At 46.5% G+C, this 27,528-nt stretch overlaps 1 protein-coding gene across 1 annotated transcript in view; it reads left to right on the forward strand.

Annotated features, from left to right (window-relative positions):
* The window catches only part of PLXNA4 (plexin A4), a 420,427-nt gene extending 400,012 nt beyond the window's left edge, over positions 1-20,415 (forward strand). The window contains exons 28-31 of the mRNA XM_039379236.1: positions 2,661-2,830; positions 5,968-6,180; positions 16,998-17,148; positions 17,889-20,415. Of these exons, the coding sequence (XP_039235170.1) occupies positions 2,661-2,830; positions 5,968-6,180; positions 16,998-17,148; positions 17,889-17,984 (630 nt within the window). The 3' untranslated portion in view covers positions 17,985-20,415. The remainder of the gene's footprint in view (positions 1-2,660; positions 2,831-5,967; positions 6,181-16,997; positions 17,149-17,888) is intronic.
* The last annotated feature ends 7,113 nt before the right edge of the window (positions 20,416-27,528 follow it).

The following is a 27,528-nucleotide window of genomic DNA, read 5'->3' on the forward strand; positions in this document are numbered from 1 at the left end:
GCTTGGTTTGAGGCCCTGATGGGGTTTCTTGCCAACAAGGAGTGAGAGACCACTCAAAGGGTGCCGAAGGAGGATAAAGAGCAGAAGGAAATTGCTGCTCCCAGCACGTAGGGAAGGAGCTGAAACTTAGAAAGCAGAGTGGAAAAAAGGGACACTGGAAAAGGAACGAGGAGTAAAGAATTCAGGGCCATGAGACTGGTGGAGAGTCAGCACAGGCGGAGGGGCTGGGGATGTCGATTGTACTGGTTTGTAGTTTTGCCCAAAACTGAGCAAATGAAGAGCCAGGGAGTAAATGTGCCCAGCTCAGGTTCCAAGGATGTGTCAGGCCTCACAGCCTGAAATGGGCTCCCATGCCAGAAACCTCTGAGTTTTGTTGTACAAATCCTTCTTCTCCACCTTCCCCCGGGACAATAAAGACTTTAGTGCTGATGTTTTGGCAGGGGTTTAAGTTGACTATGATGTCAGTGGATGGCCAGCTCCAAGGAGTGCAGATCCCCCTGGTCTGAGACGTAGAAAGCTCAGGGGCTCCAAAGAGAAAGTACAGGTCAAGTCAGGTGGAAGCAGAGCAGGGACATCCTGAATGGAATCTCCAGACATATCCAGAGCTCTGACTATTTATTATCTTCAGTCAGGGTGTGAATAGGCACAAACGCAGTTTCATGTGTTCGTGCAAATGCCATCTGAGTTCAGACCCCCGTCACTTGTTTAAGTCCTACCTTACAGTTTTATCTGCACATTTATTCCTCAACTCATTTTGCCTCTGATGTCTCACTCTCCCTGCAGCCTCACTCAAGCTGGCTGTGTTAGAGAGGGATTTGGAGATAAAGTGGCTTTGTCTTTAGCCCCTGGTACCTGCCCCATTCCCTGGCATCAAGATGCTTTTATGGATCACAGGGCTAAAAGAAAATGATGCTCCCCAGGGCTCTGGCCCCAGCTGGTGTAAACCAGCAAGCATTGGAGCAGTGCTGATTTCCACTGTCTGGGGATATGTCCCCTATGCCATCACTGAACTGCTTTTGCTTTGTGTTCTGGGTCACAGATTCAACACTTGGGTTGTGGGTTGGTTTGGTTTTTCTGTGGAAATGGCAGAAAAGCAGCTGCAAGACTTGCACAGAAACAAAGTAGGAGGGTTGGGGGTTTATTGTTTCCCCTCTTGGGTTAAACAATTTTATTTTCTCATCATGACCATTTCAGGGAGGGAAATAGGAGAGAGAGCAATTGCTGGTAATACAATCCCCAGGAATACTTAGTTAAACTGACAGTGATTTTTATTCTGGTAAATCTCTGACCTCTGAGACCTGGATCCTCCTGCCTAAAAGCCTCAGAGGTTTTCTTTGTGTTTGTGTGGGTGAGCACGTAGAGAACTAATTCCCTGCAGCAACTGAACCTGAGGGCAGCTCCTCCATGTCAGAGCAACAAGATTTCCCCTCAGGGGCCCTTTCTGAGTCACACATGTGCTGTAGGGCTTTACTCACCCTGTAGGAGTTCACACAAGGTGCCTCTGTTGGTTTCCCAAAGAATAAATCAAGTGGTGAATCAGCCAGAGACATCAGCTTTCTAATTAAGTGTTTGTACCTCTATGTAAACTCGAGCCACTCTGGTGGAACCTGGTGCTTTGTTTCCAGAAAGGAGAAATTCCTTTCCTGGGTCTGCAGAGAAGAAAGAGAAGAATTTTACTTTTCAGAAGAGGAAATTTTGCACATCAGGAACTGTTTGTTGGAGATTCAATTATTGTTTGGTTGTTTTCACAGCTGTGTGGTTTGTTCACATAGAAATGCCTGTGAAGCTCTGGTGGCAGAGGAAACCTGCCTTGCCTGGTTCTCCCCAAAGTCCAGCCTAAAGCTCCTCTGCTGCCCTTCTGTCCAACCCTCTGATATTCCAGCTCCTCTCCTTCTTGCTAAAGGTCAAATATCCTCATCAGGGTAGTTTTCCAAGCTCAGGATTTGAGATTCTCCTCCCAGAGGAGCAGTGGACATTCCTGAGCTCTGCAGAGTAGTGCATGGCAGATCCATGCATTGCTTTTAGGATTTGCCTTAGTCCCATGCCAGTGGATAGTAAAAAATGAGGAGGCCTCCTGGGAATTAAGAAGAATTTTGCCTTATTTATTAAACCAGTCACACATGTAAACCAACTGCCTCTCTCTAGGTACTCTTGTCCTATTTGTCTCAAAGACACCTTCTGCTGTGCTCTACAGCCATCTGACTTCTATTCCCAGCTTAAAAAATGGCCCTGGGTGAAAAGCCAGCCTAGAAAATGGTGGGGTTTTGTCTCATGAGTGCACTAAAGCAGTTGAGGATGGGATGCAGAGGAGAGGAATCTCACTGGAAGCAAAGTGGGGCCTCTCCATCACCATGTACTTGAGATGGAGGAAGGTGTCCCACCTCAGCTCAGCCACCTTCCAGGCAGGGAATGCTCAGAGCAGGGAGGACAGGGAGCACATCTGGACCTGGCTGACAACCAGGTGTAGTGGTTATTGTGACACCTGTATTGAAATTCCCAAATCAGGTCACATTTAACTGATATTTCATGGCTCCCATTTTCCTATCACATCCTCAGGGCCCTGATCCACAGACACGCTCTGTGTCCAGGGAGGTACCAAAATTCAGCCTCCTCTTCCCACTTGTTGTCTCACGTTCCTCTTCCCTTTCTCCTCCCGACAGGGCACCCTCCAGAAGTTTGTAGATGACCTCTTTGAGACCATCTTCAGCACTGCCCACCGTGGCAGTGCCCTCCCCCTGGCTATCAAGTACATGTTTGATTTCCTGGATGAGCAGGCTGACAAACACAACATCCACGACCCCCACGTGAGGCACACCTGGAAGAGCAACTGGTGAGTGACACACCCCAGCATGGCCCAGCACCAGGTACTGGGCTGGAAGGAGAGTAAAGGAATGTGTGGTTTGGAATCTGGCTGCTGGGGGAGAGGAGGAGCCTGGTGTGGGATTCAGAGCACCAAGTTTTCACAAGTCAGAATATCCCAGAATCTAAATGATTCTCCCAAGGATGGAGAACTTTGGCTAAACAGGCCCAAGTTTGCCTGTATTCCACGGGAATGGCAGCATTTTTGAGGCATTTCATGCGGAAAAATGCTGAAGTGTTTAACTGCTGCAGTGCCCAGGACCGTGGGAATACCTAGGGAGGTGTGGGAGAGGATTCAGCACCACTGTCTTCATCTAGGCAAAATGTTTGAATTCCCACTACGTTTAATTCCCACTATAGTCAGGATGGGGCTTAAAGCTCCATTTGTTTGCCCACACAGAGGTGTCTAGTGCCAGCTGGGATTTTTTTAAGATATCCCAGATGTGCACAGGGAATGTGCAGCACCCACAGGAGACCATCCTGGGTGGCAGCTGGAGGCCAGGAGAGCATCTCCAATGGTACTGAGCATTTAAAGGGTCTGGAGGTGGATGTGAGTCTCCTTTGGATTGAGTGACAAAGTGTGACATCAGTGACAAAGAGTGACATCAGCCCCTGCTCTCATCAGGTCTCTCCTCACATATTTAATAGGACAGTGGGGAAAAATCAGGATCCGTGGAGAAAAACCTCCTCTCTGCTGAGTATCCCTTTTGGAAAGACATCCCTGGGGAATCACTCCCTCCCCTTCTCCTGTGCAAATAGAGGGACTATAAAAGGAACAGCAGAGGAGAGCCATGGGGCTCCCAGCTCATGCATTTTTTCCTTTTCCCAGCCATGCTCATGGCAGATCGTCACAGGCAGTGACATAAAAAAAGAAACCCCACGCACCAAGGAGGCTTTCAACTAATGAAACATTAGCATATTATTAACATTATCTGCGGCACTAATCTAAGGCTGATTGCAGCCACTCAGGCTAAATGAGCAGGAGGTTTGTTTAAGGGGGGAGGGGGGAAGGCAGTGTGTGTGTGTGCGTGTGCCTGTGTGTGTGGAGAAAGGGGCAGTCTGGAGAAATCTGTTCCATCAGATTAAATGAACTCAAAAATCACCTCAGGGGCTCCGAGGGCCGTCACCCCCAGCCCTTTCCTGCACTCGGGGTCACACACATGGACTCTGCTCGTCCTCATGCTGGCTGTGCCTGTCATCCAAACACCTGCAGAAGGACTTTTGCAGGGGTCACTCAGCCACCTTGTCCTCCAACTGATGATCCTCCATCCCCAGCCTAAAATGTTTTCCCCCACAACTCCATCAGGTCTCACTGTCATTCTTTACTCATTCTTTACTCAGAGGGTGGGGAGGCCCTGGCACAGGTTGCCCAGATGGCTGCTCCATCCCTGGAAATGTCCAAGGCCAGGTTGGACAGGGCTTTGAGCAACCTGGGATAGTGGAAGGTGTCCCTGCCCATGGCAGGGGGTGGAACTGGATAATCTTTAAGGTCCCTTCCCCCCCAAACTAGTCTATAATTCTCCAGTTTCCAGCATCTCCCACTTCTCCTGAACCTCGTAGGCAGGATTCCCTGTGTGGGGCTTTTCTTACATTTGTTCTGTGGTTTTTTGGCTCAGGAGAGCACAAAGTGGTTTAGGAAAACATGGTGTTATCCCTCTGTCAGGACGCGTTAAACTGCCTGTTGTGACCCAAAATATATCACACTTGGAGCTGAATTTTCTACAGTGAACACATGGGGGTAATGAGCAAATGGAAGGAACTGGGGAGTTTAGCTGGAATATCAGGAATATCAGCTGAATAACATCCTCCTCTTGGGAAGGTGCAGAGAGTGAAGGTTGGCTTAACATTCTGCCTGACAGAGAGACAAGAGCTGGGCTCTGTGATCAGTGACACATCTCAGCTCCTAGGCCATGATCACTTGAATGCCTTTACCCTGACAAAAAGGCTTGAGGCAAAGGCTGGAAGTTGATACCTCAGGGCATCTCATCCAAATGAACCGCTCTTTTGAAAAAAATTGGAAGGGAGAAAGGGCTTTGGATTGCAATTGGAATAACATTTCCTTGGTTAGGGCAGATAGATTTTCATTTCAAAGGCTGCAATGCTTGTTTCCCAGCTCCTCTTTTTTTTTTCCTTGAGGCAGCAGGGTTTTCCCTGTCATGTAGCAACTGCTTCATGCCCAGTGTGCTGGGATTGTTTGCAGCCTTGGGTTTGAGGGTGGATTGTGACAGTACACGGTGCCCCCAGCACACAGTGCATGCCATGAACATTCCCAGCCTCATCCTGGGAGCTCTACCTACTCTTCTTCCCAGGGAGTTGCCACAAGGGCTAAAAGCCAAATTCGTCAATGACAAATGTTTAGAATCACAGAATGATTTGAGTTGGGAGGGACCTTAAAGATCCTCCAATTCCAGCGCCCTGCCATGGGCAGGGACACCTTCCACTAGACCAGGTTGCTCAAAGCCCTGTCCAACCTTGCTTTGAACACTTCCAGGGATGTGGCAACCTGTTCCTGTGCCTCACCACCCTTACCATCCATAAGTTTTATGGATGCAGTGCCTGTGTTTGTCTGATGAAGCAACAAATAGGGGCCATTACATTGCAACTTGATGTATAGAAGCTTGGAAGCATTGTCCTCACCTCAGATATCATGGGATCACAGAATCACACAATCAACCAGGGTGAAAAAGCCCTCTGAGATCACTGAGCCAAATCTGTGACTCAAAACCACCTTGTCACCCAGACCATGGCACTAAGTGCCTCATCCAGTCTCTTCTTGAACACCTCCAGGGACGGTCACTCCACCACCTCCCTGGACAGCCCATTCCAATGTCCGATCGCTCCCACTAATTTATGTGCAACTTTAATAAGATTGTATTGACTTAAAGACTGCCAGAATCTGCCCTGTGGGGATACCAGGGAGCAAAGCCACTCCCGAGGTGACTCCACTGCTGTCCCTGGAGTGTAGGGGAGGAATTTATTTTCTATCAGTCTTATCCTGAAACCCTCATCTCCGCACCATGAGTTTTGATTTCCACCCACCATTTACCATTGTAACCCCACACAACAAAGCCTGTGAGCTGTGCCCTGATTGTCTTTCCCCTCTTGCAGCCTCCCCTTAAGGTTCTGGGTCAACATGATCAAGAACCCACAGTTTGTCTTCGACATCCACAAAAACAGCATCACGGATGCCTGTCTGTCTGTGGTGGCCCAGACCTTCATGGACTCCTGTTCCACCTCAGAGCACCGGCTGGGCAAAGACTCCCCCTCCAACAAGCTCCTCTACGCCAAGGACATCCCCAGCTACAAGAACTGGGTGGAAAGGTGAGTTTTAACCCTAGAAATAGGAATGACATAAGTAATTCAGCAAGGCCCTGCTTTGTGATACCAGGAGGTATCACCACTGTTGCCTTTGGGAGATGCCTCTGGGCTTTTTCTCTTGGGGTTTTGCTAGGCAGAAGTCTCCATGTCAGCCTTTTGTTCCCACGTGCCTTGCAGCAGAGATGGGAATTTAATTAGAGGTGTGAAAGAAGGTGTTTGCCTTTATTGTTTCTCGTGAGGAGAAACTGTTGAGAAGCTGTAGAGGGAGGAAGGAAGGGGAGGTGATGTGTTTGAGCCCTGTGAAGTAAATGGGCTTCTAAGTCTTTCCACACAGACCAGAAGTGGTTTGCTGTTCTCAGCATCATTGTGACAGTCCCCACACTGCCTAGATCCCAAGGGACATACAATTATCTCCCAGTAACTCTCCTTGGAGGCTCTTCTGTGCTTTGAGTGAGATGCCAGAAGATTGACAGGCTGGTGACTGGTACTCTGCAGGTGTTTTCTGAAAGGTCACAGGTCTTTTCGAGTGTTTTATCCACATCTACAAGACCTGTGGCTGTACTGTTCAATCTCATGTGCTGAAAGTCAGTGTCTGGCAAAGCTGCTCCACAGTGAACACAACCAAAACAACTATTCCTGCAGCATGTTGGAACTTCAATTTCTGTAGGGTTTGCCCCAGGAAAAGCAACCAGCCCATCCTGCACTCCATTCAGTGCGATCCTTTCTGCTGGAGGAAGCTTTGCAGCAGTTGATCTGTGCTTTGTTTTCCAAGGCTCTCCCGGTGTTATTGGCAGGTTTGGGACCTGCACAGGTGGAGAATGGTTGTTACTCTGCAAATACAAAGGCAGGTTTATCTTACAGATCATTCCTGTACAATGCACCCTGTTTCCAGCAATGATTGGGTGACTTCATAGGCATGGCCTAAAACTGATACCATGTCATGCAGGTTGTAGGAGACCTCTGCTGCTGTAGACACCTCACTCTGCCCTATAAATGCCTAGATTTCCTTTGGTGGGGATGGTTTTCTCTCATTTTGTCGAAGAGGAGTGTGAATGATCAAAGAGCTCTGTCCCCTGGTTGGCACGAGGCAGCATTTTTCCCAACGATTCTCCCATTGCTGTGCGATTTGTCTGGAGAATTATTTTTAGATGTGGTTAAACACTTCAGCAAATGTGGTTTCTAGGCAACCTGTAAGGCCCTCACAAGCCACCTTGCTTAATTATGACCTACTTCTGGTACTGTGTCCAAGTTCCTTAATATGTATTGAGGCTCATTGCTGGATTGACCTGGATAACGGGAAGGAAATATTTGAGATTCATTTACAAATCAAGTTTACACCAACAGTGACCCAGAGATGTCACACTCTAGTGATGCTTTAATAACATTCTTTGTGTTTGGTTGTTTCCTGTGGACAAATATTTTGTTTGACAGATGAACCTGGTTGATTTTTATCTTTGGAGAAAGTACATTTGAGTGACAGAGGTACAGAAGTGGAAAATAGGAATTTCCTTATGCAGCACCTTTTTTTCCCCCGCTGGATAAAGAAAAGGAGCAGTTTCTGTTTTGTTTTTTTCAGTATTGATTTCACTTTACAACTTTTTGGAGCTAAATCCTGGTGCCCAGAGATCTTCAGCAGTAGGTACTGCATTTCCTTGGAAGTTTTCCCAAACAACTGGTGCAGTGTCCAAGTTCCTTAGTGTGTATTGAGGCTGATTGCTGGATTGACCTGAATAATGGGAAAGCAGAGTTTGAGATTCATTCAGAAATCAGGTTTGCACCAATACTGACCCAAAGATGTCATTCTCCAGTGATGCTTTAACAACATTCTTTGAGTGTGGTCGTTTTCTGTGGCCAAATACTTTGTTTGACAGATGAACCTGGTTGATTTTTATCTTCGGAGAAGGTACATTTGAGTGACAAACTGAGGTACAGAAGGGGAGAATGGGATATTTTTCTGTGGATTAAAAAAAGGCTGCAGTTTCTGATTTTGTTTTTCCAGTATTGATTTCACTTTGCAACTCTTTGGAGCTAAATCCTGGTGCCCAGTGATCTTCAGCAAGAGTTGCTGCATTTCCTTGGAAGTTTTCCCAAACAACTGGGTTTGCAAACGAGGTACATAACACCTCCTGCTGCTCCTAAACATCACTGGATGTCTGACCCCAGCATGTGCTGCATTGTTTTCTGCACTCATGTCTGACAACTTGAACTGAAGCCCAAGGGGAGGCTGTGGGGTTTGGAATATGGTTACAGCTTCTTCCCTGCTTATGTTTTTGTGTGTCAGATCCACTGACTCAAGGCAGTGGCACCTGGATGCTGTGGGAGATGAAAGGAAAAAAACATCTCAGGGATGAATAAAATATAATTTCAGTTCTACCCTGAGCTAATTAATTCCTTTTCTCCATTCTGCAATTGTGCTTTGAGGGAGTTATTCCAAATCCAAAGGCTCCCAGTCCTGGTTGGAGCTATTTCTGTAGTCAGCATCAGCTGGAGGAGGCATCCTTCAAGACCACTAGATTTCTTCAAAGGGTGAATCAGGAGATAAAAAGATTTTTCAGTTGTGGAGTTTAAGAAGTGGTTGAGTAAATCAGAAGAACCTGAAATCAAATGAACTTCTTTGATGAAGAAGAAACTCTAAGAGGGTAATTAGGCAGTGGGAGATTGTACCCAACTCAGAGGCACTCTGGAGTAAAGAGAGACTCTTGGCTTTTAAGGAGCTGCTGGAATGGAGCTGAGCTGGACCACTCCAAGCCATCCCTTTGAGAAACTGGTTCCTTGGTCTAGAACGTGCCTTCAGGACTCCCAAAACTCAGAGCAGGAAATGACCTTGGCATAAGAAGCGGGAATGGATGAAAGTACCTTCCTCCAATCCTTCAAACAGTGATTTTCCACCTCTTTAGGCTGTGAATGTACATTGAGAGGGGAAAAGTTACAAAATCTGGTCTGACCAGTGGTCTACTTCCATGCAGGAGTCACCTGGAAATCTGATTCCAAAAGATTTCAATAGCAAGGCCATCAGGAATCTTCTTCAGTGGTTTTATTTATTTGTTCGGCTCTTGGAAGGATTTTCTCATGTTTTCAATTACTTGTTTGTGATGATTCAAGTGTTGGGTTCAGAATTAGGATTCGTGACAACTACTAATAGAAAAGTTTTAAAATTTACCAATTTTTTCAATTCCATGTCGCCTTCAGGGAAAACTATAAAGGATATTGAGAATTTCCATGGCATTCTGAGAGGTTGGTTGTTTTAGTGTCCATTTCTATGATCATCCAAGGCAATGGATTTGCTGACAACAGCAAGAAAAAAATTACTGTGCCTCACTTAAGTCTAGTTGAAGCTGTCCCCACTCATTGCAGGGGAACTAGATGACCTCTAAAGGTCTCTTCCAACCCAAACCATTCCATAATTCCGTGATAGTCCTTTACAACACTATTGGAAGCAGGGGTGGACTCTGCCTGCTGAAACAATCCTGGTGAGGCAGGAGAATTAACCCAGGAAATGGGGACAGGCTCTTTGACTTTTGTTGAAGCCATGAAGATCCAGGCTGCAGTTCTAAAACAAAGTGGAGGCTTTTCAATTATCATTATATGAGCCTATTGAAAAAAAAATATTAAAAAAAAAAAAAAAGAGGAAAAGAATGGGAACGGTGGAGCAGAATCTCGTCTGACTTCAGCTGGTAAAACTCCATAGGCTTTGCTGAATTTACATTAGAGCAGCTTCAGATCTGCATCTTTTCAAGTTTACTTCAAATGTCCCCTTTGAGCCAGGAAATCTGGAGAACTTGGGAGCATTTGATGCAATCCCCAAGCAATACAAAGGGGAGCCTGTTCTAATTGGGGCTGTCTCATTAGCATTCAACACCACACTGAAAAGATGACAAAGGGCTGTGGCTGACCTTTCATTTCTCTCCGTGCTGCCAAGCTTATGATAACACTTGTTTGAACTTCATTAACACCATTTAATTGCCTGCATCACAATCAATATGATGTTTCCCCACCGAAGCCTGGCACGGAGACAGGGATGTGGGAGACTGGAAAGGGGCAGAGCACAAAAAGCAGAAGCCCAAGAGTATTTCCATTTCACACTGGTGCCCAAAATACCTGCAGTGCTGAAAGGAGAAGAACTGGTGCTTTTTTTTCCTCACCCCTGCAGGGTCTTGGTCTCCTTTTGGCTGCCAATTGTGCATTGAAAAGAGCCCCTCAAAGAAAAACTGAAAGTCAATGGAGACATTACAAGTATTCTTAACAGCTTAAGAGTCGTCCAGCAAAGACCATTTCAAAATAGGCCTGCCAGGATCAGGACTAAAAGAAGTTTGAAGTGAGATGTGGGATTCAGAGTTATAACACCTGCATTTTATCATGGTAACCTGGGTGCAAACACTGCCTGACTGAGCTGGTGGTACCCAGGTCCTGTGTCCATGGTCTCACCTACTTGTTTTTTCCTTGCACAGGCACATAGTGATAGGGCAAGGGGAATGGTTTTAAACTAAAAGGGAGAGATTTAGGCACAACTTAGGAAGAAATTCTTTACTCAGAGGGTTGGGAGGCCCTGGCACAGGTTGCCCAGAGAAGCTATGGCTGCCCCATCCCTGGAAGTGTCCAAGGTCAGGTTGGACGGGGCTTGGAGCAACCTGGTTTAGTGGAACGTGTCCCTGCCCATGGCAGGGGATGGGACTGGATGATTTTTAAGGTCTCTTCCCACCCAAACCATCCTATGATTCTGTGATTCCTGAGGCACCTATGATTTACATGCCATTAGTTCTAGATGTCAGGTCTTAGGCTTGTTAGAAAATGCTTTGGGAGTGTGTTTGGAATGCACAAAACAGCAAGTCTGTACCAATTCATGATCTAACCCACAGGGTGTGTCAGCTTGTGGTTTCAGGACTCTATTCACTAGAAGGTCTCCACCTGTGCAGTGCTTGATGTCTGTTGGCCCCTTTGCAGCCAACTTTAGGGAAAAAAAAACACCAATTGGACTAGTTTAATACAATAAAGGTTATAAGTTTCATGCACCCAAACATTGTAAGTTATTGAGGTTTTAGACAGAAACTCCCAGGGCCTTAAAAAAGAGCATCACATGACAGGTGCAAATCCTGGCTCTACTTTAAAAAACACAGACCTCTCTGCCTCATTCCTCTGCCAGAAAGAAGGCTGGAACTATTGCATACCAAGGGTCAAGGCAGGAGGTGTTGTCAGCAGAGATAATAAAAAACAGTGCTGGAAGGGACCTCGGGAGGTCAACCCGACCAGCTCCTGCCTCAGGGCAGGATCAGCTCTGTCTAAAGCCTTCCTGACAGGTGCTTGTCTACCCCTTTCTTAAAGGCCTCCAGCAACAGAGCCTCTGCTGTCCTCAGGCAATCCATTCCTGTGCTTCCCTGTCCTTCCCATCCCAGTGTTTTCCCTCATGGCCAGCCAAAATCTTCCTGGCTGTAATTAGAGGCCAAGTCACGCCATCCCATCCCCGGGGTTGGGGGTGCAGCTCATTCCCTGCCTCTCTGGGGCAGGTTTTGGTGCATCTGAAGACTATTCACTAGTCTTTCTTTACTTTTCATCTCCAAAAAAAAAAAAATCCTGAAGTTTTCTCCTCACAGTAACATGCTGTTCTCACACGGTGCAGTTTTCAGCAGTCAGGATGAAAACGTGTCTGCTTGTCGAGGGTACAGCCCCAAACAACCTCTGCACTGAGGTGATCCTGGATGATTTTCCCTCCCAGAGAAACTACCTATGCACCAATTCACTCTTCAGCCATTTAATCAATGCTGTCCATCAATTCTCCACTCTTTATTCGGAGCTGAAAAGCAGCAGGAAAAGCCATGCACAGGCAAAATAAAATCATTACCCTACCTAGGGTTTGCATACACAGACAGAATCGTTCCTTAAATTCCCTAAAGCACTTCAAGGCAAATTTCTGGAAGTACTAAGAGGTCTTCAGCTAATTTTGGATGCTTTCTGCTCAGCTGTCATGCTGGTACTGCCAAAGTCCAACCAGTGTCCAACAGCCTGGCCTTAAACCTCTCCCTGGAATAGGGTCAGTCTGGGCTAACAGTCCTGTGAGTGACTGTGGCTGAATCCTGGAATGGTTTGGGTGGGAAGAGATCTTAAAGATCATCTCATTCCAGCCTCCTGCCATGGGCAAGGACACCTTCCACTAGACCAGATTGCTCCAAGCCCTGTACAAGCTGGTCTTGAACACTTCCAGGGATGGAGCATCCATGATTTCCCTGGGCAGTCTGTACCAGGGCCTCATCCAGCAGCTCCGATGCTTCCCAGGAAACTAAACCCGCCGTTCTGTGTCAAAACCAGAACTGACAGCATGTCCTTGCATTGCTTCACTTCATCCCATAAAAAAGCTGGCCACTAGGTTGTTCCCAAGCTTTCCATCAGCCCTTCCCTGCTTTAGCAGTCCCCCATATCCCTTTCAAGCATCTTTTCCTCCTCCAGTGGTCTGGGTACAGCCGGCTATTGCATAACCCTAATTATGTGATTGCTGTAATTGCTCTGCCGTCTGCAGCTCATGGATTCGTTACAAGCTTTTCATATGCTAAAATGATTATTAATGAGCGCAGTCCCAACCCAGCGACAAACAACAACCACGACAAAAAGATCTTTTGGAAGGCAATTAGCTCCATGCTAAGCTGCCTAAACCATGGGCTGGGCTGGAAAATTTCAGGCTGGAGAGGAAGCACTGGCAACATGGCTTTTCTCTTCTCTTTTGTTGAGTTAATGAGTTACTGAGTGGCAGCAGGCACAGTTTTTCTGGTGAAACAGCTCCCCTAAGGAGCCTTTCCAGGTTGGTACTGAAGGAAAGAGCATTTACCCCTGGATAAACATGTATTCCCAGGTCATTGTGATGTATTCCCAGGTCGCTGCTGTATTGCTTTCCTTGGGAAAACAAAGCAAAACAAAAGAAAACAAAGACAACTCAGGGAAAGAGGAGGTTGTGGAACAAAAAAGAACAGTTATTCTTTAGAACTCTATACTGGTGCATCCCAAATCCTTCTCCATATTTCAGTGGCACTGGATGGTCTCATGGGCTCTCCACTCCAAGCTAGGCTGGGGTAAGTTGCTGTGCTAAAATGATACCTATGAGGTCACATCCCAAGGCCTGGTTACCCTCACATCCTCCATCTGAGCTGATGATGTGCTGGAATGATGGACTTACCTGAGTTCCTCATTACTTTTATTGCTTCTGAAATGTAATGAACAAATTTCCTGTCATATCAGAGGATAAACAGCCTTGAGGTAAGAATGGAGGCTGTTCCTGGGACTCAGAGGAAACTCGAACACGTAAGGCTGGATCTTTTGATTTCTGGCTCAGGATTTTCTGGAAACAGCTGGGAAAGAATCCATTAGAGGTAACCAAAACTGGAGAAGGGGAGAAGTAGCAAGTGATGCACATCTGACCAAGTAGTCACTGTCTTCTACTTCAGACTCTCACTCTGACCCTTTGGGTGCAGGTTAAGGTGAATTTGCTGCTTTGCCACCTTTCTGTCTCATTCAGAGGGAATCTGGTTTAGTCTTGTGTTCCCAGCCTCCTGCTGGCTTTGGAAGTGTGAGCCAACGACCTGTCCAGGTCTCAGGTGAGATCTGAGCCCTCAGCTTGGTGTTGCTCACTGGTGACAGAGCATCCCATTCCCCCTGGAATTACCTCACAGCTCTGCTCTGGTGTGAGGGAGAGCTGTCAGCTGCAGGGTCTGAGGGAAGCAGCACAAAGACACACAGACTGCAAATTCCAGCAGTGCAAATGCAAGGACCTCTGGGGTTTGGTGACAGCTTTTGCATTAGGGGGATGCAAATGGCAGAGAGGCCCTAAGTGCCTCTGAGGATCCCGGCTCAAATAGAAGGTAAATAAAGACTCAGCAGGGATGTTGTCATCCCCCTGCTAGGCTGCTTTAATATACACATCCATCATTTCTTTAGAGAGTGCAATGATGGCTTCATTAGAAACTCTTCTGTGTAAATAAGTTATTGGGCCACTGCAGAATTCGGGTGGAAGGATGTTATGTCTTCTCCCTCAGATGGGTTTGGTTATTGATACATGCTTTTTTTTTCCCCTTCTTCTTCTTTTATTTTTGCCACAAAACACGTTCCCACAATATCTTGGTGTGCAACCTTAATGGGAAATGACTGCTCAGGTGTGTGATGCCAGGGAATTGAGTCTGGAGACCAGGACACTTTGGTCTGATGGTGGGTAATGGCCCGTGAACCCAGAACACTGAGATCACAGCTGGAGAGTCTGTCATGGCCACAGAGGCCTCCAGGCCCTGAAACTCTGATTCTTGAAGCTCAGATCTGTGCATCCCATCCCTCTCTCCAGGGAGTGTTTCCTGTAGCTTTTCCTTGCTCAGATGAGTCATGGGAGTGTTGTGATGCTGGAAAATGATCTCTGAAGGGCTGGAAAGGGATAGGCAGCTTTCAGACCCTCGTGAGTCACAGACTCAAGAGGCTGCTGCTACCAGGTGGAAGGGAAACAGGAGAAACTTGGAGAAGCAGATGATAAGTGTCTGTGCTCTGCTTTTTGGGAGCAGCCTGTCCCTACACCCACCACCCTGCCACCATTTGATGACAGCTGAACAAGAGAGGAAAGGGAACATTTTGACTGGTTGTCAGAGCCAGACTGGCACCTCTGCTTTCCTCCACCTGCCTCATTTATTTTTGCTGTGATTTAATCCCCTTCCCTTCTCATTTCACCCAACAGGAGGGTGCCAGTCAGTATTCATGAGGAGCTGGGCTCTTCTCCATGGCCTCTTCTCCATGGGCTCTTCTGAGGCACCATAAATCAATGCATTTCACTGCACTGCAGCCTGTTTTCCCCCCAAGTCTGTCAACTGTGCTGGCTGCATGTGGATGTAGGGGTTTTTTTTTGGATGCCCAGGTGCACCTTGCTTTTTGGCCATAGGATTCCTTGTTTTCTCAGCAATGTCACGGATGCCACCAGTTCCTGACACTCTTGTCCAGGTAGTATAGATCTGATTTTGGCCAGCAGCTGATGCTGAGATTGAGTTTTTCTGGAAGTAGTAAAGGTCTAGAAATATTCATTCATCCTGCTCACCGTCTCCTCCTGGAGGTAATTTCTCAGGGAAGGTCCTCTTGGCATCTCTAAATGCCTGCTTTACTCTCAGGCAGCTCTTCAGGTGTGCCTGGGGATGGAGGGTTAGACAGAGTGTAAAGTAAAACCAAGCCCAGACTCAGAGTACTGGGAGTGAGCAATATTTAGACCATGGGACTGAGTTAGACTGGCATTTTTGGCTGCTCCTGAGCCCAGCAGACAAGATGCCAGAACTCCAGAGAGAGTAATGCTTTTGTACCTGCTGGAAGTTGCAGTAAAATTAATGAGGTTTGCATGAGCTTTTATGATGAACCAGAGTCTGGCTCTGGAAGGAGTCAGGTAAGAGGACTTTGCGTAGAGCTGGGAGAAGAAAATCTGCCTCATGTGCTTTCATGTCCCAAGGGTTACATCAGCATCCCACCACCAAAACCAGGATAGCAACTGAGACCAGTTGCAGTAAACCAGGATGGGACTGCAGGGCACAAAACCAGACTTTGCAAAGCTGGATGTGGAGGGGTTTCCCCCTGTGCTCTTGCTCTGTGCTGCCTTTCACAGGAGGCTCCAGCAGCTGCTCACCCCACTCTATCATAGAGTATTTTCCCTCTCATCTGCATGAAGAATCTTAGCATACAGCACTTCAATGTCCAATTTCTCTGCAGTGGAAAACAGGCTCCATCTCAGCAGGTGTCTCAGTGCTGTTTACAGGACACCTGTCAGCTCTTTTGGCTCCCTGTCCCCTCTGCCTCCTAATTATAAAATCGTGGATTGATGCAGCTTTTTTTTTTCTTTCTTTCTTTTTTTTTTTTTCCTTGTGCACAAAATGTCAAATTGCAGAAATTAAAAATGTAAATGATGGAGTCTAATTAACCAGTTGACAGCGGAGCACAGCTGCAAATGACAGTGACTGATTACCTTCTGCAAACCTTGTCCTCCAAGACCTGCCTTACCCTGGAGAGGAAGGACATCAAAAATAGCAACTTCCTTAAAGAGACATCACTCTGCACATGAGGCCTGTTGGGCAACGGTTCTGGGGGATCCAAATCCTATGGGTAAAACCCCAGACCTCTTGAGCACAGGTGGAATGGTGTTGGTTGCTAAGGAAAGCAGATTTCCCCCAGTCCCAGTGGGGATGTGAGGGTTGAAGGCTGTTGCCAGAAACATCACCTTAAAATGCGGGGCAAAATGGGGATGCTGAGCAGCAGAAGAGTTGCTGGGTAGACTGGATTGAGTGGTGGAGATGGGTGATGTCAGCACTGTGGGCAGATGTACTTGTGTGAATGGCACAAGCAAGAATCAAGGGGGTTTTTTGGAGGTTTTTTTGTGGTTTTTTGTTTTTGGTTTTGTTTTGGGGTTTTTGTTTATGGGAATGAAATGCTGAGCCCTCAGTGGGGCTTCTCTGTGGGACTAGAGGCAGGGCTCAAAGTCCTTGAAGGTCAGATGAAGGAATTCAGCATTCCCTTCCTCCTGCTTCTCTGATGGCATGGAGAACGTCCCCAGGATGCTCTTTGGGACTTCAATCTCAGCTTGGGATGGAGTGAATACAACACATGCCTGGTGCTCAGGATCAATGCTTCAACAGTGTTTGATTTCTCTAAGTCATCTGCCTTGCTGTAAAAGGCATGACCATGTATTTCATGACCAGGTATTTCACTGATGCACCAGCAGAGCCCAAACTGCAAAATGTGGTTTTTCTCTTTATTGTGGGCGAATTTCGTCTCTTGACGAGTTGAAATTCTCTCTCCCCTCAAACAACCCCTGTATTTCTCTCTCCCAGGTACTACTCAGACATTGCCAAAATGCCAGCCATCAGTGACCAGGACATGAATGCCTACCTGGCTGAGCAGTCCCGCATGCACATGAACGAGTTCAACACCATGAGCGCGCTCTCAGAGATCTACTCCTACGTGGGCAAGTACAGCGAGGAGGTGAGAGCCTTGGAGAGGTTCTGAGGGACCATGGCACAGCCCACCCACGTGTCACAGATGCCTATCTTCATCCTGGCTAGGGGGGGTGATGGGTTTATGGGATGAGAAGCAAGGCTTGGGGCCTGTAAAAGGGAAGGTCTGGGATTTTCGGTCTCCGCAGCACTCTTCTGTCTGGATCACTGTTATTTTTATCTCCTGCTATTGGTCAATCAGGTTTAGCTGGCTTGCAGTAGATGATGGTCTGCTTGGTGCAGAGGAGCCCTGCATGAGCTCTGCATCTCATGTGGCCAGAAGTGGTTTAAGAACATGTGGCCAAAATTTGTTTACGAACATGTGGCCAATGCAATTCCAGATACCCTAAAGCACCCAAGAATGGTCCAGCAGGCATGACACAGACTTTAAGGTGTCCAGCACAGTTCTATGCATTGAAGGCCAGGTGAGACCCTTTAGGGCATCTCAAGTGGCATGGCCAGGTGATGAATAAAGCTATTAAATAACTGATCTCCAAGACAAGAATCTGTTTGACTGGTTGAAATCTAAAGGTCTGTATTTAGTGAGATCAAGCCCAAACTGCCTGCATAGTTCCCTGCTGGCCGACTGACCTGCTTTGCATGATCTAAGCTAAGCCTGGGACTTACCTTAGAGAAAGCTAATCCTCATCTGCTGCTATAAGATGCTGGACTCAGTTGTTTGGGGGAAAAAAAATTAACCCTATCACTTTTTCCTCTTTCCTTTTCCAGATTCTCGGAGCCCTCGACCAAGACGACCAGGCTGGGAAACAGAAACTTGCCTACAAACTTGAACAAGTCATAACCCTCATGAGCATAGACAGCTGAGAACTGTCCTGCCAGGGCCACCCTGGGAGGGATAAACCAAGTCGTGCCTCACTCAAGATCATCATCTTTACCAAGTGCAAGTTTTGATGGGCTGTAAGCAGAGTCACCCACACAGCTCCTCTCTCATTCTCTCTCTCTTTCTCTCCCCCATTTCTCTCTCTTTCCAAATCTATGGACGAAGTGACAGAGCCCCAGGGGTTAAAGGAAAAGACTGCAGAGGAATCTTGGCTCTGGGGCCATGGAGACATTCAGGTGGAGCTCTCCTTTTCACAGCTTCCCCTCTGCCTTCACCCTAGAGAAAAACTATTAAACACACAAAAAAACACCCCCCACAAACCCTCCCCCAACATCTCATCATCACTCTGCAGAGGCAAAATTGGGAGGTAACTTCTGTCATGCTGCTTTAACTGCCCTCCAAGGGCTTGTAGCCCCTGGAGGGGACATGGAAATGAACTCAGTATTACTCAAAGTCTCCCCAAGGGGAAGGCAGCTGCCTGCAGGGATCCTGGAGGGCAGAGCAAATCCAGCTCCTCTCCTGCAGAGCCATCACAACTCTATCTCCTGAGAGTGACCCACCAGGAGAGGAACCCCAAGGCTCCCCGGAAAACGCCAGAGTGGGACCACTGTGGCTCTGACCTGCCTGGTGTAGCTGCTCCCTTGGGGCAGGGAAAGGGTCAAGAGGGGAGGAGGAGACCAACTCTCCCCTGCCTATGTGTTTCATATGGTTATTCTTATTTTTCCAAGAGACACGTGTCCCCCTCCGTCTTTCCCATCGTGTCCTGTTGGTCGTAGCACTGCGGCAAAATTGCTCTCTCTGCTCAGTGGCCTCCTGTCAGTGGTGGTTCTGCTCCTTCTGGCAATGGACAGCACAGCATCTCCCTTGTTCCCACCTCAGCTTGGAAAGCAAGAGCCACAGGTCTCATTTTGTTCCATCCTCAACAAAAAAAAAAACAAAAAACAAACACATAAACAAAAAAAAACAACAAACCACCTAGAGGGATTTTTTTTTTTTAAAGCTGTTAATTCTTTCCATTTTGTTTCCTCAACTGGAACAAAGGTGTTGTTTTCTCCTGGTGGAATATCAGAAGGACACTGAAGGGTTTTCCAGGAACCAAGGTGGTGCACAGGACTGATGGTAAAACCTTCCTTCCAAGCCACTCCTAAGAGGAAATGTCACCACACGTGAAAAAATCTTGGAGGAAATCCAAATGAAACAGTGCAAAAAAATTCTTCTACCTGCAGCTGAACTGCTGGTCTTCTGGAGGTCTCTCTGAAGCCCATCTGCCTTTTGATGCCAATTCCTGGCCTTTCCTCCTGTCCACCTCTGGAACCAACAGGCCTTGCTGAAGGATTTTATCTCTCTTTGCACCTCTTACCCCTTCAGAGATCACTGTCACCGCAGGACAATTGTAGGTGATCACCCTGTCCCATCCTCTGCTCAGCTCCTCCAGAACAACATCTCAACCTGTTTCATGGCCAACCAAAGAGGAGTGAACTCCTCCATCTCCCCTGCCTTTGGCTGTTCTGTTCACACAGCCTGGATAACACCATGGTTAGAGACCCTCGAGGTGTGGAGAACCTTGTACACCGTGGAGGCAAGAGCTGGGGCTGCATTCACCTCCCCAGAAACCAACAGAGCTCACTCCCAGATGGAGGAGTGGCTGGAGAATCAGCCCACGTCCACCTCATCATCCTCAGAGCTCCAGCCTGCGTCTACTTTGCACCTGGAGGGAGAAAGGGGTAAAGACAGGGTGTGTAAATTGATTGGAGAACGAGTGCATTTGGGTTTATTGATGCCTTTTGCTGTCCAACCAGAACCTCCTCAGAGTGACAGACCACAAGTGCATGGAAAAATGGGGGGGGGGTGGTGGTGCAAACAGGGGTCAGTCAGCAAGCAGGTTTCCCTCAGCCAAGCAGATACACACACAGGCAAGTGTTTCCAAAAACCATTTCCGACAGCAGTCCCAAACTGGATGTGTCTTTGGGGAGAACATCACAAAATTCACATTGAAACAGCAAACTTAGGGACACGTCTTGGTTTTAAAACCCCAGACATTTCTCCCTTGATTCTGATTATTCTTATTTTGTGTGTGTGTGTGTGTGTGTGTGTGTGTGTGTGTATCTGTGTGCGCGCGTGTGTGTTCCTCCCCTTTTAATTTTGCTTGCTTTCTGTTGGATTGCTGAGCTGATGGACTCATCATGCACCTTATGGACATCTCAGCATCTTTAAGAGGCCTGTGCACAGGGGATGGTTTGGGTTTGCTTGGTTCTGCCACGGTTTTTTTGCTCCATTTGGCGGCGTCGGCGCATGTTCCAGATCCATTGATTATGGCTGTGAAAGTGGGCTTGGAATTCCCACCAGAGCCAGTGGTAAGGAAGTGACAACAACAACGACACAAACACGATATTTTTTTATAAGTACGTTAAAAAATAAAAAAAAAAAAGGGAAAAAATTAAAATTTAAAAAAAAAAAAAAGGAGAAGAAACCAAAGGTTTTGACAAACAAAGTGCCACAAAAAGATAAATATGGACCCTATTGTCATGCCTTGTTCTCACAGCTGGATGGTAGGAGTCTAAGGACAAGTAGCTGGCTTGGAGGGGAGTGGTGATGGGTGATGGGCAATCCTGCCTGGACATGTGCACATGGAAGGAAGAAGAAGCTGTTTAACATTAAAAAAAAAAAAAAAAGGTATCAAAATGAACTGGTGTGATCCTCCTGGAGTCAGAGGAACACCACAGGGGAAATCTGTGATCCTCCTGGAGTCAGAGGAACACCACAGGGGAAATCTGAGACTCACCCATGTTCTTTTTGCTGTTTTCAGGGCTGTGGTTTTGGTTTACTATGGTTGTTTTGTTTGCCATTGTTGTTATTTTGTTTCTTCTTGCTGGTACGGAGTTTTTCATCTGTATATTATATATATATTTTTCGAGAAAAACTTGAACACCTCAGAGACACTGAGAATGAAACACTTAAAGGGAATGGGAAGCACCACAAGATTGGTGCCTTCACCCTTCCCCAGTTCCCATTTAGGCATTTCTTCTTTCTCTCCACCCTCTTCTTTCCCCCATGCCCAGGATTTGAAAGAAAATCTGCATTTTGCTTCTCTTTCATCTCCTCCTTATTATTTTTTCCTTCTTTCTGTTTCTCTTTATTTGGTGTTTGAGCTGGTTTTGGCTTTTTGCTTGGAAAATGTGCCAGAATTGTGATGTAAATGCGTGGGCTTCCTCCCCTGTCCCCTTCAGTGCCCTTCCCATTTCCAACCACTGTCCCAGCATCCCCCAGTCTATGAGAGGTCTTGGCATCTTTCTTCCCAGCCTCACCTGTTGAGCTTAACTATTTTTTAAGTGCATGTAAAATACAACTAAAAACAAAGACACAAGCAGAAGAATGAGCCCTACTACAACACGGATAAGTTCTTTTCCTTTGATTTCTTTTCCCCCACCTCCCTTTCCACACTTGACCAAAAATTCCCTGATAAATTGGTATTGTTCCACCCTGTTTTTCAAGCCACATGGAGAGAACTGGAGCCAAAATTCCTAGAAGTCAATGGACAGGCTCTGAATATCCAGAATATGACAGGCTGATCTTCATGGGTGTTTCTCGAACACTGCAGTCAAATAATTAATGCTGACACTTTCAGCACCATCAGAAATGGGGAAAGGGAATTCATGGAGATTCTCTGAGGTTCTACTGAGAGAGCCAAGATTATTTCTCCACTGCAGGGTTTGCTCTGGGGCTTTGTGCCTGGTTTAGAGGAAGAAAAGGTGAACAATCCCTCTGCAGTCACGTCGTGTCCTCCCTGTGAGTGTGGTCACCTGTCAGTGCCACAGTGATCTGAGACATAATCCATCATGCCATGTGCTTTTGCAGACTGAGCCTTCCAGGCAACACCAGGAAACAGTGTGGGAAAAGTTGGGTGTGTCTGGAAGGAGGTGTTAGAGATTGTTTGCTCTCGAACACACAGCACAGGAGAACGATGGAGAAGGAGAAATGCAGCCACTCAAGGTCACCTCCCTCTCCCAACACAGAATCATAGAATCATTTAGGTCGGAAAAGACCTCTAAGGTCACGGAGTCCAAATGTTAAAACATTCCTCAATCCTTCTCTTCTCACTCTTCATTCTGTCCTGAACATTTCTGAAGGTTCGGTCCAAGCCCAGCCTTGCTCCAGTAGGTAAGAGGACTTCGTTTTCCCACTGCAGTTGTCTCACCTCTTTGACACTTAAGACCATAAAAATTATGAAGTCATGAAGATTTACCAGCACAATTTTTTTTTGGTGTTTGCTTTGATTGAAAAGCAATTACCAAAGTTTGCAGATCTCGTGCATTAACCCCCAGAAACTGTTTACCAGGAAGGGAAAAAGCCCAAGTAAATCACATAATTGTCATTATTTTTAATAATGCTGTTGAAAACTGATAGATAAAATCTGAAGAGTCCAGTGGTCAGTCTCAGTGTTGAGTCAGCCAACATAAGTATTACAAGTTCCTTCTAAGTCTGGGGTGCATGTGAGGTAACAACCCGAGCACAGAACAGCTGATATCAAGAGAGAAGTTGTTTAGAAGTAAGTCAAAACATGAAATGTAGGTCTGTCCTTCCCCAAGGCTTTAGTGAAGAGCTTTTCTTAGTGGGACATACATTTGTGTTTGAACAAGAGACACTTAAAAATCATAGAATGGTTTGGGTTGGAAGGGGCCTTAAAACTCATCTTGTTCCACCCCCCTGCCACGGGCAGGGACACCTTCCACTAGACCAGGTTTCTCAAAGCTCTGTCCAACCTAGTCTTGAACACTTCCAGGAATGGAAGTCCTTAAGTCCAAAGGCAATCTCAGACCAAAAAGAAAAGTCTGGCCTCTTGGAGATGACCAGGACTATTGTCTCATGTCACCAGGGCTTCAGTAAAACAAGTCCTGCTTCACCCTTCCCAGCAGCCTGCAAAGGAATTACTCATGAAGCAGAGTCATCTGATAGTGTGGACACATTTCTTGATGCTGTAGAAGGAATGAGGGAGAGGAGGAAAACTGATCCTCCTTCCCAAATTCCTGAGGTAGCTCTAGTGTGTAAGAGGTTTGCTCCTCCATAGGAATCTGTTGCTTTCTGTGGTGACCATTGCTGATGGGACCAGATGAGCACTTTACTGGAACCCCAGCAGTCCCACCAAGGTGGGTTTGGTCCCTTTCTCCTCCCTGCCTCAGCACTGAGCTACAGAGGCCAGACAGAGAGCACTGAGTGGAAATGTTCATTGTGTTGTGACCAGTTCGTGCGGGTTTTGGGTGGCTCACCAAAAATTGCATCCAGGAGCCCAGTTTCCTTATCCCTCACTCTTGAATGAGGATAAGAATATAAAAATCCAACTCTCAAATCAGTGTTGTTTAAACCTCTGAGATTCTGAGAACCAACCCCCCCAGGATTCCAGGGGAGCCCAGGAATGGATCTCTTTCCCAAACCAGGGAGTTATGATCATTTATGATCAGAGCAGATTGTGTTCCTGTGTTGGCAGATGCCTCACCAGGGCAGCTGTTGGGTAAAGAAGTACTGGCATAGAATTATGGAATGGTTTGGATTGGAAGAGACCTTAAATACCATCTAATTCCAACCCTCTGCCATGGGCAGGGATACCTTCCACTATCCCAGGTTGCTCCAAGCTCTGTCCAACCTGGCCTTGAACACTTGCAGGATGGAGCATCCACAACTTCTCTGGGCAACCTAAAACCACCCACAGAGCCTTAGTGATTCCAGGACAATTTGCTCTGTGCATCTGATGACTAGTAAGTTGTCCTCCAGGGCAGGTGGAGGTTTTGGGATATCCTAACTCTTCCCATCCAGTCTTGGTCTGATGAAACACATGAACTTCAGCCTCATGGTGTGAACCTCAACCTTCTGGTCATTCCCAGCCTGACTTTTCCTGATTTGCAGCTCCCATTTAAAAGTATTGTTTGATCCATAGACTCCTGCAGTTTTCCCTCACCCCTGACACTGTGCAAAGCCCCTTTCTCAAAAAAAAAAAATAATTTTGTTGTCTTACAGGGAATAACTGTTTTGAGGAGAATGCTTTCAAAATGGAGCTTGTCAACCATGTTTATTTGGGATGGCTCAGTTCACTACACCCTTAGAGAAGCACCCAAGGGGACACAATTTGTAGAGAGATGTCAAAAGTAAAAAAAAAAAAAAAAAAAAAAAAAAAAAGGATTTACACTTGGAAAAATAAACCCAACAAAAACCCATTGGAGTTGTAAAGCTGCTTAGTCTAATCAACCTGTCACATGTGTGAAGTTGGTTGTCGTTGTGGTTTGTTCATTGTTTGGCTGTTTTGGCTTGTTTTTTTTTTTTTTTAATCTTCTGTTCTAAAAATGGAGAGTTTACCTCAAGAAATTCTTTCTGCTTGGAAACAGATCACCTCAGAGACGCTCACAGCAGAGAGCAGCACGCAGGGAAGCTCAGTAAAGCAAAGTTGGGTGTGGAAAACAGAGGGAAAAGCAGGACATTCAGGCTCTTTCAGCATTCCCTTCTCTTGGTGATGTGGTCTGGCATTTCCCAGACTGGGAATTTCCCAGTGGAGAGGCTGCTGTTCACTGTGGGATAGACTGAAGCACAAGAGCCAGTTGGAGAAATCAAGGCACATGTCCAAGCTTGGAGTCCTTTCTGAAGTATCTTAAGAGAAACTTAGTGTTATTTAAAATTTCTATGCTGCTCTTTCTCCGTTCCCTGGAGAAATTCCACTTGCCAGCCCAGAGTGGGGTAAGGAAGCAGAGAGATTAGGTGCTAGCTAAATGTTCCCAGTGTTTTTCCCCAAGGATTTGAGAGGCAACTGGATTATTTAAAGTCACAAGACAGGCCCTTCCTTGTGTCTGACCCTGTGTCTTGGACATACATGAGCCCAGAAGTCTCATCCTCTGTTTTGCTAAAGCTTCCACCTTAAATCCAAAATCAATGGAAAGACATATCCTTTCACTTCAGTGTTACTAACAGCCTCAAAGAGATGTCAAGACAGCATTAGAAAGGAGGTTGGGATCCTTTTTCTTAGGTTGTTGTTGTTGTTGGTTTGATTTTCTTTTGAATTGATCCTAGTTAAAGAAAAAAAATTAAATAAAGTCTATACTATTTAAATTGGAATCCCGTTGTTACTTGGTAAAGGCAAAGCTTCTGTACCTTTGTTATAATTAATTGTATACCTGTGTATGTAAATATAAGGCATTCCTATTTTGCAGTCCAGAACAAAAAAAAAAAAAAAAAAAAAAAAAAAAAAAAAAAAACTATTTGTAATATAGAATAAAGTTTATTAAAAAAAAATAAAGAAATAAAAATGCCCCAGGCTGTGATTGCTGCTTCCTGTGGCCAAATGGAGCCAGAGGAAGGGAATACAAAAGAAGGGGAAGCATGAGAGTGGATAGACCCCAGTTATTTATACAAAGGTATGGGGAATCGACCTGCTCATGTCAACAAGGGTTGTGAACAAATTCCTTCTTTCCTTCCTGCCTTCCTGCCTTCCTTCTTTTTTTCCCCTTAATGTTATTTAATCTTTTTTGATCACCAACCCCCACTTTTCCCTGTCCCTCTCACATGTCTCAGGGAGTGTACCCTGCCTTCCTGCCTTCTTTCCTTTCTTCTTTCTTATTTTCCTTCTTGCTTGCATTTTTCTTCCTAATTTCTTGATCTTCCTTCCTTCTCCCTTCCCTTCCCTTCCCTTCCCGAACCTTCCCTTCCCAAACCTTCCCTTCCCAAACCTTCCCTTCCCAAAACTTCCCAAACTTTCCCTTCCCAAACCTTCCCTTCCCAAACCTTCCCTTCCCAAACCTTCCCTTCCAACCTTCCCTTCCCAAACCTTCCCTTCCCAAACCTTCCCTTCCCAAACCTTCCCTTCCCAAACCTTCCCAAACCTTCCCTTCCCAAACCTTCCCAAACATTCCCTTCCCAAACCTTCCCAAACCTTCCCTTCCCAAACCTTCCCTTCCCAAACCTTCCCTTCCCAAACCTTCCCAAACCTTCCCTTTCTTTCCACACAAAAAGACATTTATTGGATTGTTCAAATTTGGTTTTGGAGAGGGGGGGATCCACCCAGGTTATTCCTTTCCATCAGCCTTTGGATTGTCATCGTCTGTGCATTTTGAAAGTGATGGACAAGCTCATGAATTCAGGGATGTTATTAAAGGAACCATATCCTGTGGATCTTGAAAGGAAAGTCCTCAGTGGGAGCCAGGCTCTGCCTCCTTGGCCATTACATTAGAGCAGCAATCATCACACCAGGTTTTGGAGGAGTCACAGGCAATTTGAGGTGGAGAAGCAAACCCCCCAAACCACTTATGATTATTATCTTACATGATCCTGCCTTTGGAATGGCTGTTGTAAGGAGTAAATCTTTAACAGAGTTCAGATTCCCTGGGACTGATGAGGAGCTTGGCCAAGCTCAGGTGGGGTTTGCAGTGCTCTGACACAGGTTTAATGTATCAACCTCCTGGTGTCCCCCAAAGGACAGGAAACTTGACCTGAGCCACCTCGGCTCAAGGCAAACTGGAGATCAAAGGCTCACAGGTGCTTTTCACTGACCCTGCTCTGGAAAAGCCAAATTCACACATGCAGAGCTGGGTGGGAGGTGGGAAGGGGACATGGGACTGCTGGAAATGTCATCTTTAGTAATTGCCCAGTCTCACAGCAAAGAGACAAGGCAGAGAGGGTGACAACACTGTCCCTGCATCCTCCCTGTGTCCCACACCCCCCCAGACTCACAGCTGGTGCTGCACCAGCCTCCCTCTCCCCACAAAGCAGGGACAAAGCTCTTCCCCTCACTGCCATCCCAAGAGTTGGGAATGTGGCATCAGGATCCTTACCAACCTTCTCTGCATCCTCCCCTGGCATTTCCCACTGTTTCCTTTCTCCCAGTCAGGCTGTGCCCTCCATTTCACCCAGCAGAGAGGAAAACACAGCTGGGTTTCCATGCCCAGAGCTGGTGCAGCTCCTGCCCTGCTCCAAAGGGCTCTGTCACCCTGAAGAATGAACTGGTGGGTTTTATGGGATTTGCAAACCAATACAAGGCTTGTGAAAAGCAAACACCTTTCTGCAAGTCTCAGACCAATGGAAAACATGGAAAGGAAGCAAGAAAGTGGATTTTGAACAGGGAAAGGAGTCAAATGAAGCTCTGACAGTTTTGGCTTCAACCTGATACCACTTATGAAGTGTCTGGGTACCTATAGGAGACCAGCATATGTACAGTGACAGACTGACCCCATCCAGCCATGGAAATAAGACATCTCTGTCTGTCTCATTCCTGGGGCACAGCAGAGAAAAAGTCCTTGTCACCCAAAAGGACTCCCATTGCTCTGCCAACACATCCCAGCAGCAGCTCAGTCACTCACAGAAGTGTTTTACCTGCACAAGTATCACCCATCAGACCCCTCAGGGTCATCAGGGTGAGTTACAGGGACAGATGGTAGAAAATTTTGTGTGCAAAGAAGTGCTTCAGTATTTCCAGCCCTTCTGAATTATCAGTGCATTTAGGGTAAAAACCAAAAACACCTCTAAAGAAAAGTTCTGAAGCCTTTTGATTTGGAG

The sequence above is a fragment of the Pipra filicauda genome, unplaced genomic scaffold (assembly GCF_003945595.2).
Source record: "Pipra filicauda isolate LSUMZ 115617 unplaced genomic scaffold, ASM394559v2 scaffold160_size1671714_pilon, whole genome shotgun sequence".
Taxonomy (NCBI): Eukaryota; Metazoa; Chordata; class Aves; order Passeriformes; family Pipridae; genus Pipra; species Pipra filicauda.